The following is a 19,872-nucleotide window of genomic DNA, read 5'->3' on the forward strand; positions in this document are numbered from 1 at the left end:
AACTTTTAAATAACTTTTAATATTATGAGTACGTTTTTTTTCTGGGAGGTCTTGTCTCGAGTGACAGATAACAGACAGATGTCGCTTCGAGGGGCGACAAAACAACTTGGCCTCCTTAGCTCGTCGCATTTTGACCTATTACTCTCCCTAAGGCCAAACATTGTAAGTACTAGAAAATGGAAGCTGCTGGCGAAAGTGACGTACTGTCCCGTTTTCTGTTTTGGGTCCTCTGGTAGGTTAGGATAAGGGCACTTTAGTACGACAGTTTCTTGACGTTGAAGCCTCTAGCGATGCAATCAGCTGGGCGCTTCAGAGTTCGTTGCCGGCTCTTTGCACACCAGCTACCACCTCCAGGGATCACTAACATCCCCGCCTTAATGCTCACACACACCAACTCATGCCTAAATGAGCTCTTGGCTCCTAGCCTAATATTCTGTCCTTAAGACAATAAAATGATGAGTAGAAATGTTCACAACATATAAATTACTCTAGCTTGCCTAGATCAAAAGGGGTAAAGGGAGGGACAATTATCTACCTTATTTCACTCCAACCACGAAGCTGACTCGTCCTCTGTTGAGGGATGTTGAGGTTCCTGGTCCTGGCGTCTGCTCTGCCGACGACTAGTTCCCACCACACACACAGGTTCCTCCGTTGCCTTCGTGGTAACGCGTCCTCACCGTGCTAATTCCCAACAGGTACTGCCTTCCTCCTCCTCTTGTCCGGGGTACTGGAGACAGGTACCTCCGTCGTCCTCCTCCACTCTCACTGGTACTGCCGACACCTCGCAGTCCAGCACAGCTTCCCCTCGCCTCACTGCCAGTAGATTTGGCTCGGCCGTAGCTACACGCTTGATGTGTAATACGTGGTCCTCTGGGCGTCCCAGACGTCACCAGCCCAACGTTCCCTCTGCTGCAGACTCTTGATAGAGCTCTTGGCTCTCTAATCCGGTCCGTCCTTGCCTCTGGGCACTCCACGGAAGTTGGATGGCTTCTCAGACTGTCTGCAGAATCGAAGCGCAGCTTAAATCTACTGGTAAAGGCTCTCTAGATCCGGAGCTCGCTCGAGCGCGTCTTCCCTCTATGACGGCTCGTGACGTACTCTTCCCGCCCAGGCGCCAGCTGCCCCGAGAGCCCTCCGCCTCGTGACGTCATACCGCCCGAGGGCTCTCGTCATTGGTCACTCCCGGCACGTGACCTCACCTGGCCAATCAGGTGCCGGGAAGTGTCACGGCGTCTAGGCGGGAAACAGGATGGCTAAGCGCCGTCTTGTGCCCCAAAAGGCACAAGCCCCCTGCATTATCAAACTTAGCTGGCCACTTTGTAGCCAGTTTAGTTACGCTCCACGCTTTCCCACACATGAAAATGTTCCCTGAACATCAGAGAATACTTAGGCTACGGAGATATGACTCTTCTAAGCTGAGAAGGAAGAAATATAGGGGTGGGACACCGTCACAGATGTTTGTCGGTGTGATGTTTGTCAGTGTGCTGTTTGTCGGTGTGATGTTTGTCGGTGTGCTGTTTGTCGGTGTGATGTTTGTCGGTGTGATGTTTGTGGGTGTGATGTTGGTCGGTGTGATGTTTGTCGGTGTGATGTTGGTCGGTGTGATGTTTGTCGGTGTGCTGTTTGTCGGTGTGATGTTTGTCGGTGTGATGTTTGTCGGTGTGATGTTTGTCGGTGTGCTGTTTGTCGGTGTGATGTTTGTCGGTGTGATGTTTGTGGGTGTGATGTTGGTCGGTGTGATGTTTGTCGGTGTGATGTTTGTCGGTGTGATGTTTGTCGGTGTGATGTTGGTCGGTGTGATGTTTGTCGGTGTGATGTTTGTGGGTGTGATGTTGGTCGGTGTGATGTTGGTCGGTGTGATGTTTGCCGGTGTGCTGTTTGTCGGTGTGATGTTGGTCGGTGTGATGTTGGTCGGTGTGATGTTTGTCGGTGTGCTGTTTGTCGGTGTGATGTTTGTCGGTGTGATGTTTGTCGGTGTGATGTTTGTCGGTGTGATGTTTGTCGGTGTGATGTTTGTGGGTGTGATGTTGGTCGGTGTGATGTTTGTGGGTGTGATGTTGGTCGGTGTGATGTTTGTCGGTGTGATGTTTGTGGGTGTGATGTTGGTCGGTGTGATGTTTGTGGGTGTGATGTTGGTCGGTGTGATGTTTGTCGGTGTGATGTTTGTCGGTGTGCTGTTTGTCGGTGTGATGTTTGTCGGTGTGATGTTGGTCGGTGTGATGTTGGTCGGTGTGATGTTTGCCGGTGTGATGTTTGCCGGTGTGATGTTTGTGGGTGTGATGTTTGCCGGTGTGATGTTTGCCGGTGTGATGTTTGTGGTGTGATGTTTGTGGATGTGATGTTGGTCGGTGTGATGTTAGCTGTTGCATGTGCATGCGTGATGTGTAGCGGAACACATTAACTATCGCATTCTCTAACTTATGAAAAAATGTGCGTAATTCGCGTAGTGATGCTAAACATTAGAGATAAAAGTTGGCGTATAAGATGGCGGATGTCGCCATTTGATGGCCTGTCAAAGTAACAGTGACAAGGTGACAGTGTCAAGGTGACAGTGATAAAACAGGTGGGTGTTAATAGGTTGGTAACGACGGTCCTGTACGCATCTTCGATAGATTCGTTATCTTGATCTATCGCCGAGATAACGCGTGATGACGTCTGTTCATGCTGAACCCGTCCTCTCCTTCCCCCTCCTTCCCCTCCACAGCTGGGGGTCAGCTTTCCTTTACTATTGCTACATGAAAGCAGTTTTTGTCATGCTTGCTCTTGCAGGGTGCTGCAACATATCTTACCAGGCTACTTGACACTGATTGCAACATAGCTTTATCCTATATATAGCACTTTTTATGGAAATTCAGCAGTTTTTTTCATTTACAAAACTGCTTTTTTTTTCCTTCTATAATATCATTGCATTCGTTTTGAAGAGCACTTGAAACCCTGTATTGTGACTGTTGCAGGTCTTATACTTTATTCAATTAAATATAATCTTTTATAGTTTTCTTTCGTCATAGTATGGAATTGAAAAGCATAATTCTAAGATTGCAGCATGACCGAGTGGTATGAGACGAAGGGTGTTGCCTCGACCCCTTGTGAGTGGACCTGGAGGTGTGTGTGTGTGTGTGTGTGGCAGGGCGGCCCTTACTAACCCTGGCTCGTCCATAGGTCCTCAACTACTGCCCCAAGGACATGAAGGCCGACATCTGCGTCCACTTAAACCGCAAGGTCTTCAACGAGCACCCAGCCTTCCGGTTGGCCTCCGACGGCTGTCTTAGAGCCCTGGCGATGCACTTCACAATGAGTCACTCCGCTCCAGGTAAGTCTGTGTGAGTGTGTGTGTGTGTGTGTGTCATTGTGAGTGTGTGTGTGTGTGTGTGTGTGTGTGTGTGTGTGTGTGTGTGTGTGTGTGTGTGTGTGTGTGTGTGTGAGCGTGAGGTAAAAGTATTGACATTGTAGCGTAATGGCGGACTTACTCGATCTCCACAATTCACAGGGAATGGCGGATTTCTCGTAATTGCGTGTTATTCGGGTTGTTAGCCCCTTAGGCCACAGAGGCCGTACGAATGCAACACGGTAGATGGCCAGATGAATTGAAGTACACATGTTATTATAGATTAAATACATCTAAGTAGTGAGAATAAATCGGTTGAAATAAGAGAGCTTCAGTGCACTGGACGCCTTGCAGGGGACCTGCTGTTTCACACGGGGGAGTCGTTGGACACGCTGTGTTTCATAGTGACGGGGTCGTTGGAGGTCATCCAGGACGACGAGGTGGTGGCCATCCTGGGCAAGTGTGACGTCTTCGGCGACACCTTCTGGAAGGATCCCACCGTCGGCCAGAGCGCCGCCAACGTGCGCGCCCTCACCTACTGCGACCTGCACGCCATCAAGCGGGAAAAGCTGCTGGAGGTCCTCGACTTCTACCACGCCTTCGCCAACTCCTTCGCCAGGAACCTCGTCCTCACCTATAACCTCAGACACAGAGTGAGTAGCGTGCTCGTGCACGAGCTGCAAGGTGCAGTTGAGAGTAACTTTGTTGTTGTTATATGTAAATAGATACAATTTAATGGTGTGATGTTTTAATGATTAGGTTCCTGCGACGGCGCTGGAACCAATCGTATTAGGCGTTTGCCTTTATATTGGAGACTTTCGGCGCCGTGGACCTGGTGCATGGGTAACAGCTTCTTCTCCCTTATCAACCTACCCTGGCTTTGCGCCCTGGAGAGGCCACTCCAGACCGACAACCAGAGCATAACTCCATAGTCTCCTGAGACTGATGGATGCCTACTTATAACAACATTTTGAACCCTGACCAATCAGTACACTTAAAGAAATGTTTTAGTTTTGTGCGGGAAATGATTGTATAATTTATAGTATATTAAAAAAAATAGTTGTATGAAAGGCACAGCGCAAATGTACTTCATGGCTGTAATGATCGACATAGTTACAGTTTAGTGTTGATAATAAGGCTAAAAATAATGAATATACAATGTATTTCGTGCTATAAATTAGGTTCATATTATACACTTGTAAGGGCAAGCATTACGGGTTAATTATCATTTTCGTTAAATTTTAGATATACATAAAGTATACGTTTGTGTGATTGTTTCAAGCGTAGGTTAGACATATATATATATATGAATGAGTTTGGGTGGATATAAATAGGCTCTCCTTATTTATATCCACCCAAATCATTCGTGTCACTGGGTAATTTGTTCTATAAATCAGCAACCCTATTTCCAAACCAGTATTTACCCAGGACTTTCCTCAGCCTTAATCTCTCCTATTTAATATGTATTGTTCCATGCTCTATGTTTGTGTTGATATATATATTACATCTGATTCACCGCCCCCCCCCCTACCACGTTATTTCTTTAAATAATGATAAATGATAAAAAAAGCAGAAGATTGTTTTTTTTTTTAGGCTGTAAGAACTTAATCAATAGGCCTATAGGCCTTCTGTAGTTTCCTGAATTATTTTCTTCTGATGTTTCTCAAGTTAAAGTCGCCCCTCCTCCCGTCACCCCGCTCCCCCACGTAACCACTCGACCACCTCTTCCCCCTCTCGCCCTACCCCTCTCCCTCAGCCCCCACTCGCCCCCTTCCCCACTCGCCCCCTCCCCCACTCGCCCCCTCTCCACTCGCCCCCCTCGCCCCACTCCCCCACTCGCCCCCTCCCCCACTCGCCCCCTCTCCCTACTCGCCCCCCCTCTCCTCACTCGCCCCCTCCCCCACTCGCCCCCTCCCCACTCGCCCGCTCCCCTACTCGCCCCCTCCCCACTCGCCCGCTCCCCTACTCGCCCCCTCCCCCACTCGCCCCACTCGCCCCACTCCCCCACTCGCCCCCTCCCCCACTCGCCCCTCCCCCACTCGCCCCCTCCCCCACTCGCCCCCCTCCTGGCCGCCGCTAGCGTCCAGAGCGGGCCTCGGCGCCACCTTCACTCCCGCGCTAACTGACGCGCCCTCTGTCCTCGCCCCTCCAGCTCATCTTCCGGAAAGTGAGCGACGTCCGGCGGGAGAAGGAGCTGGCCGAGAGGCGCAAGCACGAGCCCCAGCAGGAGCTGAGCCATGACCACCTCGTGAGGAAGATCTTCTCCAGGTAGGCTACCCACACCCACTCTTCAGGTGACCTTTACCCTAAGCTGGGAACCTTTGGGTTCATCTTTACTGAACTGGGGGCGATTGGGTTAGTCTTTATTAGCTAAGAGAAGAGTTGAGTTGGCTTTTACTGTGCTTTACTATTGCCCTTGGAAGTGATCCTTGGGAATTATTCCACTTGGGGAAGTGATCCTTGGGAATTATTCCGCTTGGGGAAGTGATCCTTGGGAATTATTCCACTTGGGGAAGTGATCCTTGGGAATTATTCCACTTGGGAAAGTGATCCTTGGGAATTATTCCACTTGGGAAAGTGATCCTTGGGAACTATTCCACTTGGGGAAGTGATCCTTGGGAATTATTCCACTTGGGAAAGTGATCCTTGGGAACTATTCCACTTGGGGAAGTGATCCTTGGGAATTATTCCACTTGGGGAAGTGATCCTTGGGAAGAAACTTGCTAATTGTTTATAATTCATTTCTCCAGTTAATAAACATAATTGTGCTAATCCATTCATTTTTTTGTCTTTCTTAAATAGTTTTTGACATATAAAGATCTAGATAAAAGACTACTGTTAATTCAGCCCTTTGAGGACCAGGGGAAAAGTGTGTGTGTTTGTTTGTTTGTTTTTGTTTGGCGTCTGGTGCAGCTCGTATGTTGACTGTGTTTCTTTTCCTTGTTCCTCTGACTCCCGCCAACCAGTGTCGGCGAGCAAACTAGGAGGTAAAGTTGATGGTCCGTCGGGTCGGATCTGGACCCGACGGCCTCTATAGTCACCTTCTTGAGTCATTGGCTTTACTGGGGGGTCTCAGGACTGCTTCGCCAGGGTCACAGGGGCACTTAAATACCTTGTTTTGTTTTATTTTCCTAGCTGCTTTTTGTCCCATATATCTGCTTTCTTGGGATCGTTTTTTGCTCTTCTCTTTTGTATGTTTATTTGACAGTATTGTATTAATTAGCTCTGATTCACTAACAACTGGGTGAAAGAGAGCCCGTAGCAAGGGGCGGCGTCGGTGTCTGGAGGGTGTGGGTGAGAGGGTGTGGGCGTCGTCACTTCTCACTCTCGCTCCTCCTACAGACACCTCCCCCTATACCCCACCCGCTGCTTACCTTAAGAAATATGTATTGAGGGTAAAGGTATTAAGAGGAAGTTAACATAATGTGTAATGTTACGTGGTGTGGTGTGCGCGGCGCGTGTGGTGAGGGGCGACGGCCAGCCGGCGCCTTCCTTCCTTCTCCACCTCCATCCTTCATAGAGCTATAGATGGAGTGAGCTATGGTATATTCCTCACGCTACCCTCTCACTGGCTACCCATCTGGAGCACAGTGGTCTCGTGGCACCATCAACCACAATGTAGTGATCTCCCTTCCTACTGGTAGCTATAGATTTCCCCTGCTCTACCAGACTTTGCCTTTAGCGCCCACTGCCCCCCGCACTAATCCATCAATAACTAGCGAGTTCCCACAGCACTTGGAACACGCGAAAGGTGCCGTCTTAAGCTGTCAGCTTCTACAACCATCCACTTGTAAGAGATCAGATCCCTATCGTAGCCTCTGTCTCCATCTCCCACTACCTGGAGACCAATCACCTGGTTATAGCAGTCAGTATCGAGGGTTAATCCTTAGCACAAGGCAGGAGTGTAGGAACCCATATCTCAAACTCCTCATCTCCCCTGCTTGTTCTCCTCTTTTACCACTGATTATTATTATTCAAGGTAGACTGTAAACCCAGCCGTAGCCTTAGTTAATATTTATTTCATTCGCTTTGCATCCGTAACTTACCGAGTGATTGGGTGGGTGGGTGAGTGAGCCTGTGTGGAATCTAGCTAACTGGCACTGCTTTCAATGCTTTACAACTCTAACCTCTGCCACTCTTACACACACCACACGCCTCAAACACAACCTCTAGAGATTCAGAGCAACCGCTTCCGAGTATGAGAATCTAAATCAAACAGAGATATCAAGCACTACGAGAGTAAATATTCAGTGGTGCTGGTGAAGCCTAGATGCACCTCCCACGCCTCAACCATCCCCCTCAACCACTCCCTCAACCATCCACACCCCAACTCTTCCCGTCTGTCAATAATCTCGCCTAACGTATTTTGTTAAGCACTCGATTACTCAAGAAGCGTGCAGCGACCCGCATTACTTGTTTACAATAATAACATTTAGATAAACTTGCTATTTTCCTACAAATTTGCATATTTTTATTTTTTATTTTAAGCGTGAGACCTTTCAAAGGGTTCATGTATAATCTTTTTGAACTTCTTATGTTGACCTCTTTTTTTTTTTTTAGTATTTGTTATTTGAAGTAAAGTAGTTTGTCTAAACTTTTCTGGTGTGTTTCCTTATTTAAGGAATCCAGCCCTTTGTGTGTGTGTGTGTATGTGTGTGTACTCACCTAGTGAGTATGTGAGTACACTCACACACAATATGTGTGTGTGTCAGATATGTATATTTATTCAGAAGCTTGCCTAAATGTATCTCTATGTACATTTCTATTAAAAATACCATTCTCCTCATATAAACAACTGATGAGCATTGTCAAGAAGCAGGCGGTGGAGGGTATAACCCCCAGGTGTAGCCGTACCCTGGCGGCCGTACCAGTTGCCTCTTGCTCTGGAGTACGGCGACATTAACACCTCAGGTTCTCCAGGTTCCGGAGAGACAAGGCTGGTGGCGGCTCGGGCACGCCCAACAGCGCCTCCTCTGACTTGGTGGGCGTGAGTGGACGTGATGTGGAGCGGGGCTCTGGGGAACGCTCCGATTCTGAGCTGGTGGGCACCACTGATGCCCTCAAGGTACATGTATACAGCTGTATATTTGTGTTTTCGGTGTATTTTCTTCCACACATGTGGGCAATTCATTTAGAATACTAACTAGTATATATGTTGAGTCCTTTCTGTATTAGTATATCTGTACACCATGAAGATTCCTTCGTGTTGTACAGTGTATTATTGCAAGTGGACGGAGCGGTGGTAAGGGTTACCCAGTACAGATAGTAACGAACCTCTAAAACTAGCCGTCAGTGGAAGTACCGCACGATACTATAAACTCCACCAGAGGATGGACAGCCTAGTAGGGTAAAGTAAGCCAGAAGCAGGCCATTTTGGTTGTGGCGATGGCATGCTCTAGTCCCGGGGGTTCCTGCTCGGGACTCGCTGCCCTAGGGACAGTACGCTGCCGTCTTCAGGGTTTCTACACAATGTGTTTACCCATCCTTAGACAGCTGGTATCAGTCCTAGGATTTTTACATGATTAGTTTACCGTCACTCAAGGAGCATCCTGCAAGGAAACTATTCCAACCTAACTTATCCAAACCTAACTTATCCTAACCTTATTTAGTTTAGCCTAGTGGGTCCTCATTGGATGGGCAAAGACCGTTAGATCTTACGGCGAATGTCCATTACAGTCAACACTATGCTGTCTACACTCTCCTACCGTGCCAAGTCCCACTGCCACTCCCTCAATAAAGACCTCACTGCTTATTGGAGGGGGACAATTTCTCCATCAAAGCAGCTTTCTATCCAGTCCCCCACACCCTCAGCCAGCATCACCAGTGTTTTAAACATCTACAGTGTTTACCTACCTAATCGCCCAACAGTCAGGAGACCAGACCGCAACTCACACTGGAATACACATCACCGGCATGGAATCTGCATCTTGTGCAGATTCAACCTAGAATCCTAAGACTCTGAGCACTCCAGTTGCCCATGGCCTCTCAGGAGGCCTGAGACACTGAGCCGCGGGGACGTTGATTTTCGAAATCAGCGCAAGGTAGCTGCAAGGTATCGCCACAGGAGGCCAGAGAGGAAAACAGCCTTATTATGACAGGCCATAAACGCCATGACAAGGCGGTGCCATCTGGTGAACTTTTGCGGCTATTCTACCAGCCTTTCTCTGTTACAATAAAGTATCTCTCTCTCTCTGATCTTTCATCTCTCATATCTAGTTTTGAGTATATTTAGTGATCTATGTTGTTAGGGATGAGAAGACTGTTTCGTTCCTACTCTCAGTTGTCATATTTCAACACATTTTAAATTGCGTCCCATAACATATCTATAGAAATATTTCCCTCATATTTTGTCTCGAGCCCGTCGACCTCTTTCCCTTCAAGAAAGCGGTCAATACGCTCACTAACTCTCCAGTGCCCTCCAAGGCCTGACTTGTGTTCCTTATTAGAAAATATATGACTCAACCTCTCATGCCCCATTACATTTGACGTGACTAAGAGTCACGTGATTCTTAGTCATACTCCATATTTACAACTCCGCTCCATACTTACATACTCCTCCGCTCCATACTTACAACACTTAAGTGTTGTAAGTATGGAGCGGAGCGTGTTTGGTATGTTTGGTGACCGATGCGTGTCCTTGTGTGTGTGCAGGTGGTGAAGATGCCGCCCGCCAGAATGAACAACGTCTGCGAGACCAACGGCCCACGCAAGTGGAAGAACATCTTCGGCAGGAACGAAGGTACGTTCATGGTTCGAGTCTTTTCTTCTCAGGGAAACAAAGATTCGCGTCACACTTGCTGACGCACTACCATTATAATATATGTAAATACGTTTTGCTTTTTTATTTTTTGTCCATGCGAGTAACCGTGTTTATTTTTGTGACCGGTGTGTTTGTGGGGATCAGGCGGCGGTGAGGACGACGGCTCCACGACGGACGAGTGCAACAAGAAGAACCTAATGCAGGATGGTGTCTTACGCAGTCTCTCCAAGCACAACACTAATCTCTCCAAGGTAGTGCTCTCTCCTCTCACCAGTGCCTCTCACTCCTCATCTGCCTCTCTCTCTCTCTCTCTCTCTCCCTCCTCACCTGCTTTCCTCCCCTCTCACGGTCACTCTCCGACAATCTTCTTTCACCATGCATTCAAATTCTTGCAGAACAAGTTCACCATATCTCTTATAATTCTTAAGGGAGAATTTTATCTTATTTTAGAAGGCAATTACTCTTTGTTGACTTGTTCACTTGCTTCACAACAGACTTGTGATCAAATGTTAAAGACCTGTTTTGTAAGACCACCACACCCGTCCTGGTTATTAAGACCACTACCCGTCCTGGTTATTAAGACCACCTTGTGGCTACCTTGTGTAGCTTCTGGGGATCAATGGCCCCACGATCCGGTCTCCGACCAGGCCTCCCAGTTGGTCCTGTGGTCAACCAGGCTGTTGGACGCGGCTGCTCACAGCCTAACGTATGAGTCACAGCCTGGTTGATCAGGTATTCCTTAGAGGTATTTGTCAAGTTCTCTCTTAAACACTGTGAGATCAAATTATGCTCGTGTTAGTAGTTATGCTCGAGTTACGGAGCCAGTTATGCTCTTTACGTGTAGTGGAAGCGTGTTGAACAGTTTCTGGCCTCTGATGTTGATAGAGTTCTCTCTCAGAGTACCCGTTGCACCTCTTCTGTTCAACGGGGGTATTCTGCACATCCTGCCATGCCTTCGGTCTCATGTGATGTTATATCTATGTGCAGGTTTGGAACCAGTCCCTCAAATATCTTCCACGTGTAGATTACTATGTATCTATCTCGCCTGTACTCTAGAGAATACAGATTTAGAACTTTTAATCGATCCCAATAATTAAGATGATTCATAGAGTGGATTCTAGCGGTAAAGGATCTTTGCACGCTCTCCAGGTCAACAATTTCGCCAGCTCTGAATAGGGCTGTTAGAGAGCAACAATATTCCACACTAAAGAGCACTATAGTTTTGAAAAGTATCCTCATTGGTATGACATCCCTTGTTTGGAAGGTCCTTGTTATCCACCCCAACATAGAATTACACCAACAAAAACTACCAAATTTGCCAACAAAAAAAAATCCAAATTTGCCAACAAAATAAATCCAAATTTGCAAAAGAAAAAAATCCAAATCCGCGAATAAAATAATCCAAATCTACTAACAAAAAATCAAAATCTAACAACAACAAAAATTAAAATCCGTCTACATAAAAAAAATTCAAGTCCGCTAAACAAAAAAAATACAATTCTGTCTATAATCAAATTCCAATTTTGCCAAAAAAAATCGACCAAAAAAAATCCAAATCCACCAACATAAAAATTCTAAATCCACCAACATAACTTCAAATCTTTTTGAAGTCAAGATTCGCTAATAGTGAATCCGGAAGCGTCGGTTGTCATAGTTCACTCGAATTGTATTTTATTTAGAGTTAATTTAATAAAATTGTAATTTAACTAACACTTGTAATAGTTTAGGAAGAGCTTTGAGGAGGAATTCGCTGTATGTATTTCCAAAGTCCACCCTTAAAATAATTTGTTGACGTTTGCTAAGAGTAGACATTATCGTACATCTATTTTGAGTAAAGTAAGGTCTGCAGTCCGTCTGGCGTAATGGTAAGACACTCGCCTGGCGTTTCGCGAGCGCTTTGTCCTGGGTTCGTATCCTGGCTGGGGAGGATTGACTGGGCGCCAATCCTTAACTGTAGCCTCTGTTTAACCCAACAGTAAAATTGGTACCTGACTGGTAAACGATTTGGCAGGTCGTATTCCGGGGAATATTAGGATTAAGGCCTTGCCCGAAACGCTACGGGTGCTAGTGGCTGTACAAGAATGTAAGAACTCTTGTATATATAAATATATAAATAAAATAAAAAAACAGTTGGAACGGACAAGAACCCAAATATCCTCTAATGATTATAGACTCGCTGTCGCTGAGTTGAGCCTCCCAATGTTTGTAAACAATGGCGCACGTGTTGTCTGGGGGATCACTGGGTGGCAATACTCTATCTTCTGGGGCCAGATTCATGAAGCAGTTACGCAAGCACTTACGAACGTGTACATCTTTTCTCAATCTTTGACGGCTTTTGTTACATTTATTAAACAGTTTACAAGCAAGAAAACTTGCCAATCAACTGTTGTTATTGTTATAAACAGCCTCCTGGTGCTTCGTAGCTCATTAACTTAGCTGCTTCGTAACTGCGTAACTGCTTCGTGAATCTGGCCCCTGGTTGGGTGGAGCTCTGGGACTCGCCTCTCAGGAACTCCCGAGATATGTGCCTAACGTGCGCTGATCTGGCGCAACCCTGAGTGTACCATTCAGCCTGCGCACTAGGAGATTCGAACCGTGAACCCCACCGAAACTCTATCCACCGAGCTATTCAGTTTTTTAACCCAGAGTAGTTTCCTGCCCCCAGGTGACGCGAGGGGCCTGACGGCTGAGTGGACAGCGCTCGGGATTCGAAGTCCTAAGGCTCCGGGTTCGATCCTCGGCGGAGGCGGACACAAATGGACAGAGTTTCTTTCGTCCTGATGCACCTGTTCACCTAGCAGTAAATAGGTACCTGGGTGTTAGATAGCTGCTACGGGCTGCTTCCTGGGGGGTCTATAACAAAAGGAGGTCTGGTCGAGGACCGGGCCGCGGGGACGCTAATCCCCGAAATCATCTCAAGCTAACCTCAAGAATAACTGTGAATAGCCTCTAAGCTTCGCGGTTTACCCAAGACGGAAGCGCTTAGGCTGTCCTGGCATCGTGCTCTTAAGATCAAGAGGAAGAAGGCCAACAGGGAGATGGAACAAGGTTATGGGAGTGTCTACCCTAACATAATATAGTTAAGAGACGTTTTATATAAAAAAATGTTCCTTAATTACCCCCTCCCCCCCTAGTGCGTACCCATATTAACTTAGGCTTCAGTTGTGTTTCAGTTTTTATTTTTAGCTGTAACTTCAAAGAATTAAATCTCGCTTGTAAATGTAATTTTTTTTTAGGGGGGGATGGATGGGGTAAATCAGTTATGTTTACAATTCCAGAAAAAACTGGATAAATAAGTAACAATCAGTAATAAAGATTAATTTATGCACCAGAAGAATGTGGTATATATATAATGAAATATTACGTGATATCTTAGTTCTATACCACACAAATCAACAAATGTAGTTCGCTTACAACCGACACTAATTCCTTGAAGTGTGGAACATATTACAAAGAGAAGCCGGTAAGCACATCTGTTGTTAAACCAGGATTAACCAGGCTCTGTAGTTAAACCAGGATGAACCAGGATTAACCAGGCTCTGTAGTTAAACCAGGATGAACCAGGATTAACCAGGCTCTGTAGTTAAACCAGGATTAACCAGGCTCTGTAGTTAAACCAGGATTAACCAGGATTAACCAGACTCTGTAGTTAAACAAGGATTAACCAGGATTAACCAGACTCTGTAGTTAAACCAGGATTAACCAGACTCTGTAGTTAAACAAGGATTAACCAGGATTAACCAGACTCTGTAGTTAAACCAGGATTAACCAGACTCTGTAGTTAAACAAGGATTAACCAGGATTAACCAGACTTTGTAGTTAAACAAGGATTAACCAGGATTAACCAGGCTCTGTAGTTAAACCAGGATTGTATGCGAAGTGCAAGGTAGACGCACCTGAGGTAATTCAGGACAAGAGATGATGACATCACTCGCTGCTTGTTATTTCAGGAAGGGAATAACAGGCCAAGTGTCACACAGCCGCTCTGGTGGTGTAGAGGCAACCGCTCTCCCCCGCCCCTCTCACTGCTGCTGTCCTTGTCGTGTCTGAGAGTGTCACACAGCCGCTCTGGTGGTGTAGAGGCAACCGCTCTCCCCCGCCCCTCTCACTGCTGCTGTCCTTGTCGTGTCTGAGAGTGTCACACAGCCGCTCTGGTGGTGTAGAGGCAACCGCTCTCCCCCGCCCCTCTCACTGCTGCTGTCCTTGTCGTGTCTGAGAGTGTCACACAGCCGCTCTGGTGGTGTAGAGGCAACCGCTCTCCCCCGCCCCTCTCACTGCTGCTGTCCTTGTCGTGTCTGAGAGTGTCACACAGCCGCTCTGGTGGTGTAGAGGCAACCGCTCTCCCCCGCCCCTCTCACTGCTGCTGTCCTTGTCGTGTCTGAGAGTGTCACACAGCCGCTCTGGTGGTGTAGAGGCAACCGCTCTCCCCCGCCCCTCTCACTGCTGCTGTCCTTGTCGTGTCTGAGAGTGTCACACAGCCGCTCTGGTGGTGTAGAGGCAACCGCTCTCCCCCGCCCCTCTCACTGCTGCTGTCCTTGTCGTGTCTGAGTCGTGTTTTTGTAACGGCGTTCATCATTTGAGTTCTGTGTCGTCTCTGTTCTTGAGGTCGTGGGTGGGGAGGTGGCTTCCAAGACTTCCTGTCTCAGTGAATCTCGTGACTTAGACGAGACTTAGAGACTTAGACTACTAGTATTTCCTTGAGAGTTCTTAGTTCTCATTTGTCTAAGACTCGTCTAAGACTTAGACGAGACTTAGACTACTAGTATTTCCTACTCTTTGTCTTAGACTCGTCTAAGACTTAGACGAGACTTAGACTACTAGTATTTCCTTGAGAGTTCTTCGTTGTCATTTGTATTTCCAGCTTCCACTGATGCTCTCTTGTCGTATTGTCTCTGACTTTTAAGACGGTGTCCTGGTCCACCTTAACTATTTCCCCCCCCCCTCAGTATCTTGTATGTAGGGATCATTTACCCTCTTTGTTCCTTCTCTCCTCGAGGCTTGTGAGGTTAAGTGTCCTTCACTTATTGTAACTTGATGTTATAAGTGTGTGTGTGTGTGTGTGTACTTATCTATTTGTACTCACCTATTTGTCCTTGCGGGGATTGAGCTTTGGCTCTTTGGTCCCGCTTCTCAACTGTTAATCAACTGGTGTGTGAGTGTGTGTGTGTAACAGTCATCAGGGCCTAACAGGGTGGTTGTGGTTGACCCTAACAGGCCCTGGGGGTGACACCCAAGAGAGCCAACAACACCACCACCTCCACCACCCCCACCACGGCGCCCAACAACCACAACAACAACCACAACAACAACAATAACATCAGTACCAAGACTGTTGTCAAAAAGGTAAAAGAAAAACAGCCTAGTTTGTTTTACCTCCCCCCCCTCCCTCCCCTCCCTTCCCCTCCCTTCCCCTCCCCGCCCTCCCTCCCTTCCCCTCCCTCTCTCCCTTCCCCTCCCTCCCTCCCTTCCCCTCCCTCTCTCCCTTCCCCTCCCTCCCTCCCTCACATATGGGAGGACCTTAGACAAGCCGCCGGTTTCCTGTCCTCATCGAGGCCACTAAGTCTAAGTCTTAGTGGCCCCTCAGGTAAATTCAAGCGCTTGCCACAGCTTATGACGTGTTAGCCTTGAACTAGAACCTGCTTTCTAACATTGACTGATTGTATTATCCTCAACACCCGCTGTAGCGTAGTTACTTGTCTGTAAACACCGAATCCTTAGTGCTTGTGGCGTATATTGTCCCGGACCGCTGCCAGTAGTAAGCTATTTACGCAAACTTCTGTGGGGCTATCGTAATCCTCTGTGGTCCTATCGTAAGCTTCTGTGGTCCTTGAAGTGTATATTGAAGCTTGTACTGCTTCATCTCATTCCTGGAGCATTGTACCTGTACGTTAGCTCACCTGACTTGGCCTGTAGCGTATTCCAGAGTCTGTGTGTATCTCCTGCTGCAGCTTGTAGCGTCCGTAGCAAAGCCTGTAACATGTGACTGCCTATGTTGTTCCCCCACCCACGGCCTGCTGAGGCTTTGCAGGCCGTGTGGTGTCTCCAGTGGAGTCGCATTCCTGTTGGTCTTGACCCTCTGCTTGCGTAGACGTGCCCTGTGCCTGCGTAGACGTGCCCTGTGCTTGCATAGACATGCCCTGTGCTTGCGTAGACGTGCCCTGTGCCTGCGTAGACGTGCCCTGTGCTTGCATAGACATGCCCTGTGCTTGCGTAGACGTGCCCTGTGCCTGCGTAGACGTGCCCTGTGCTTGCATAGACATGCCCTGTGCATGCATAGACATGCCCTGTGCTTGCATAGACATGCCCTGTGCTTGCGTAGACGTGCCCTGTGCCTGCGTAGACGTGCCCTGTGCTTGCATAGACATGCCCTGTGCTTGCGTAGACGTGCCCTGTGCCTGCGTAGACGTGCCCTGTGCTTGCATAGACATGCCCTGTGCTTGCATAGACATGCCCTGTGCTTGCGTAGACGTGCCCTGTGCCTGCGTAGACGTGCCCTGTGCTTGCATAGACATGCCCTGTGCTTGTGTAGACGTGCCCTGTGCCTGCGTAGACGTGCCCTGTGCCTGCGTAGACGTACCCTGTGCTTGCATAGACATGCCCTGTGCTTGCGTAGACGTGCCCTGTGCCTGCGTAGACGTGCCCTGTGCCTGCACAGACGTGGCCTGTGCCTGCGTAGACGTGCCCTCTGCTTACGTAGACGTGCCCTGTGTCTGCGTAGACGTGCCCTGTGCTTGCGAAGACGTGTCCTGTGCTTGCGTAGACGTGCCCTGTGCTTACGTAGACGTGCCCTCTGCTTGCGTAGACGTGCCCTGTGCTTACGTAGACATGCCCTGTGCTTACGTAGACGTGCCCTGTGCTTACGTAGACGTGCCCTGTGCATGCGTAGACGTGCCCTCTGCTTGCGTAGACGTGCCCTGTGCTTACGTAGACATGCCCTGTGCTTACGTAGACGTGCCCTGTGCTTACGTAGACGTGCCCTGTGCCTGCGTAGACGTGCCCTTTGCTTGCGTAGACGTGCCCTGTGCTTACGTAGACGTGCCCTGTGCCTGCGTAGACGTGCCCTGTGCTTACGTAGACGTGCCCTGTGCTTACGTAGACGTGCCCTGTGCTTACGTAGACGTGCCCTGTGCCTGCGTAGACGTGCCCTGTGCTTACGTAGACGTGCCCTGTGCTTACGTAGACGTGCCATGTGCTTGCGTAGACGTGCCCTGTGCTTGCGTAGACGTGCCCTGTGCCTGCGAAGACGTGCCCTGTGCTTACGTTGACGTATCCTGTGCCTGCGTAGACGTGCCCTGTGCTTACGTTGACGTATCCTGTGCCTGCGTAGACGTGCCCTCTGCTTACGTAGACATGCCCTGTGCCTGCGAAGACGTGCCCTGTGCTTACGTAGACGTATCCTGTGCCTGCGTAGACGTGCCCTGTGCTTACGTAGACGTATCCTGTGCCTGCGTAGACGTGCCCTGTGCTTGGGTAGACGTGCCCTGTGCTTACGTAGACGTATCCTGTGCCTGCGTAGACGTGCCCTGTGCTTACGTAGACGAATCCTGTGCCTGCGTAGACGTGCCCTGTGCCTGGGTAGACGTGCCCTGTGCTTACATAGGGGGCGTGCCCCAATACCCACCCCAAGAGTAAGCGTAATCCACTCCTCAGATAATATATGTAGAACATTTAAAAACCCAAAATGAAATGGAAATAATATATGATTTTCAATTTGAAATTTGCTTCCCAGTCTTATTTTTTGCCCCTTGTGCATGTTGTTGCATGTGACTGTTGTGGTTTGTTGAGTGTTGGAAAAGAACTTAGTAGAGTGTGTAGGAAATTGTTTCGTTTCGTAATCGCTAATTTCTTTCAGAGACGCGGAGCATGTTGATGGTTGGGAGGGGGGAGGGGGGAGAGGGGGGGGAGGGGGGGGTGCATGTGACGCCAGAGTTAACTTGGTGCAGTTTCTCTTCTACCTCCTGGTGTATTGATCTTTACTTAAGAGTTCATGATTATGTTTGTACTAGTTACTTGAACCTCAGCTTGCAGCCAAACTGTGTGTGTCTGTGTGTGTGTGTGTGTGTGTGTGTGTGTGTGTGTGTGTGTGTGTGTGTGTGTGTGTGTGTGTGTGTGTGTGTGTGTGTGTGTGTGTGTGTAATTACCCAAAGTATAGTTACAGGATGAGAGCTACGCTCGTGGTGTCCCGTCTTCCCAGTACTCTTTGTCGTATAACGCTTTGAAACTACTGACGGTTGTGGCCTCCACCACCTTCTCACTGTTCCAACCGTCTACCACTCTGTTTGCGAAAGTGAAATTTCTAATGTATTTTCGGTAGCTTTGTTACGTTAGTTTAAATCTATGACCTCTTGTTCCAGATGTCAAAAATTCTTCTTTATCGATTTTGTCGATTTATGTTGCTATTTTGTACGTAGTGATCATGTCATCTCTTTTTTCTATCTTCTAGCTTTGGCATATTTAATGCTTCCAACCTCTCCTTGTAGCTTTTGTCTTTCAGTTCAGGAAGCCATTTGCATGTCTTACCACCGTCATCCACCAGAGTGGTAGACGGTCGGAACAAGTTAAGTGAGAAGGTGGTGGAGGCCAAAACCGTCAGTAGCTTCAAAGCGTTAAAGCCGCGTATAGTGATCACTATCAGCGATCATCACTATCCGCTGCTCAGTTTCACCATCAGCACAAATCATGACGGCCCCTGAGCACTTCTAGAGGCGGTAGGCCTTCCCTTATAGCTCAGATTCAAATTCAAAATTCAAAATTCGAATTCAAAAGCTGACTTGTAACGTGTTCTACAGGAGACTCTCGCTCTGGAAGGCAGCGCCAAGTTCAAGCTGAACAAACTGGACTCACTGGACTCTGGGGTCGTGCGGGACCATAAGAATAAGCTGCAGGATAACGACTCTGGTCACGTGATGGACTACATCGCTCCAGTCACCCCCGGCGTCACCCCTGTCGACTGTCAGCAGATCATCGCCAGTCTCATGGACTTTAAGGTAAGGTAAGGGAGGACCAGCCTCGTGGGCGTCTAGGTAAGGTAGGGCCAGCCTCGTGGGCGTCTAGGTAAGGGAGGACCAGCCTCGTGGGCGTCTAGGTAAGGCAGGGCCAGCCTCGTGGGCGTCTAGGTAAGGGAGGACCAGCCTCGTGGGCGTCTAGGTAAGGGAGGACCAGCCTCGTGGGCGTCTAGGTAAGGTAGGGCCAGCCTCGTGGGCGTCTAGGTAAGGGAGAACCAGCCTCGTGGGCGTCTAGGTAAGGCAGGGCCAGCCTCGTGGGCGTCTAGGTAAGGGAGGACCAGCCTCGTGGCCGTCTAGGTAAGGTAAGGCCAGCCTCGTGGCCCTACCTCATAAGGTAGGGCTTCAAAGTAAGGCAGGGCCTTTACATCCGAGGTAAGCCAGTTACATGGAACAATACAATCATCACTCTATTCGCAGTTTTGGTCAAACCAATGTACAGGTGACCTCAGCGGATCTAGCACAGTGGAAGTTACATTAAGTTCATCATGGAGATCACTCCCCTCACGTGGGTGAGTGGCAGAAAGATTGGAGGTAAAATAAACTACTTGTTTGTCTTTCTACATTAAGTGAACACAGATAACTTTATTCAAGATAAAGTGATATCTTTTGATTACTTTATACTCTCAAGATTACTCTCCCCCCCCCCCCCCGTACTCTTTACATCACACTTTTCGTGTTCCGAGATGGGACGGTCTATGGAGACACCGCTCTTGATCGCCAACGATCAAATTTTGTAATTATGTCATTAGTGGTGACGGATGTAGTGGACATTCACTAGAACC

General features: G+C 48.3%; 1 protein-coding gene across 1 annotated transcript in view; it reads left to right on the forward strand.

The window, feature by feature from the left end:
• The window catches only part of eag (ether a go-go), a 60,189-nt gene that overhangs the window by 31,367 nt on the left and 8,950 nt on the right, over nucleotides 1-19,872 (forward strand). Inside the window, exons 8-15 of the mRNA XM_069334683.1 lie at nucleotides 3,160-3,310; nucleotides 3,680-3,978; nucleotides 5,478-5,593; nucleotides 8,246-8,390; nucleotides 9,977-10,064; nucleotides 10,230-10,336; nucleotides 15,300-15,428; nucleotides 18,875-19,072. Coding sequence (XP_069190784.1) covers nucleotides 3,160-3,310; nucleotides 3,680-3,978; nucleotides 5,478-5,593; nucleotides 8,246-8,390; nucleotides 9,977-10,064; nucleotides 10,230-10,336; nucleotides 15,300-15,428; nucleotides 18,875-19,072 — 1,233 coding nt within the window. The remainder of the gene's footprint in view (nucleotides 1-3,159; nucleotides 3,311-3,679; nucleotides 3,979-5,477; nucleotides 5,594-8,245; nucleotides 8,391-9,976; nucleotides 10,065-10,229; nucleotides 10,337-15,299; nucleotides 15,429-18,874; nucleotides 19,073-19,872) is intronic.

The sequence above is a fragment of the Procambarus clarkii genome, chromosome 31, assembly GCF_040958095.1.
Source record: "Procambarus clarkii isolate CNS0578487 chromosome 31, FALCON_Pclarkii_2.0, whole genome shotgun sequence".
In the NCBI taxonomy this organism is placed as follows: domain Eukaryota; kingdom Metazoa; phylum Arthropoda; class Malacostraca; order Decapoda; family Cambaridae; genus Procambarus; species Procambarus clarkii.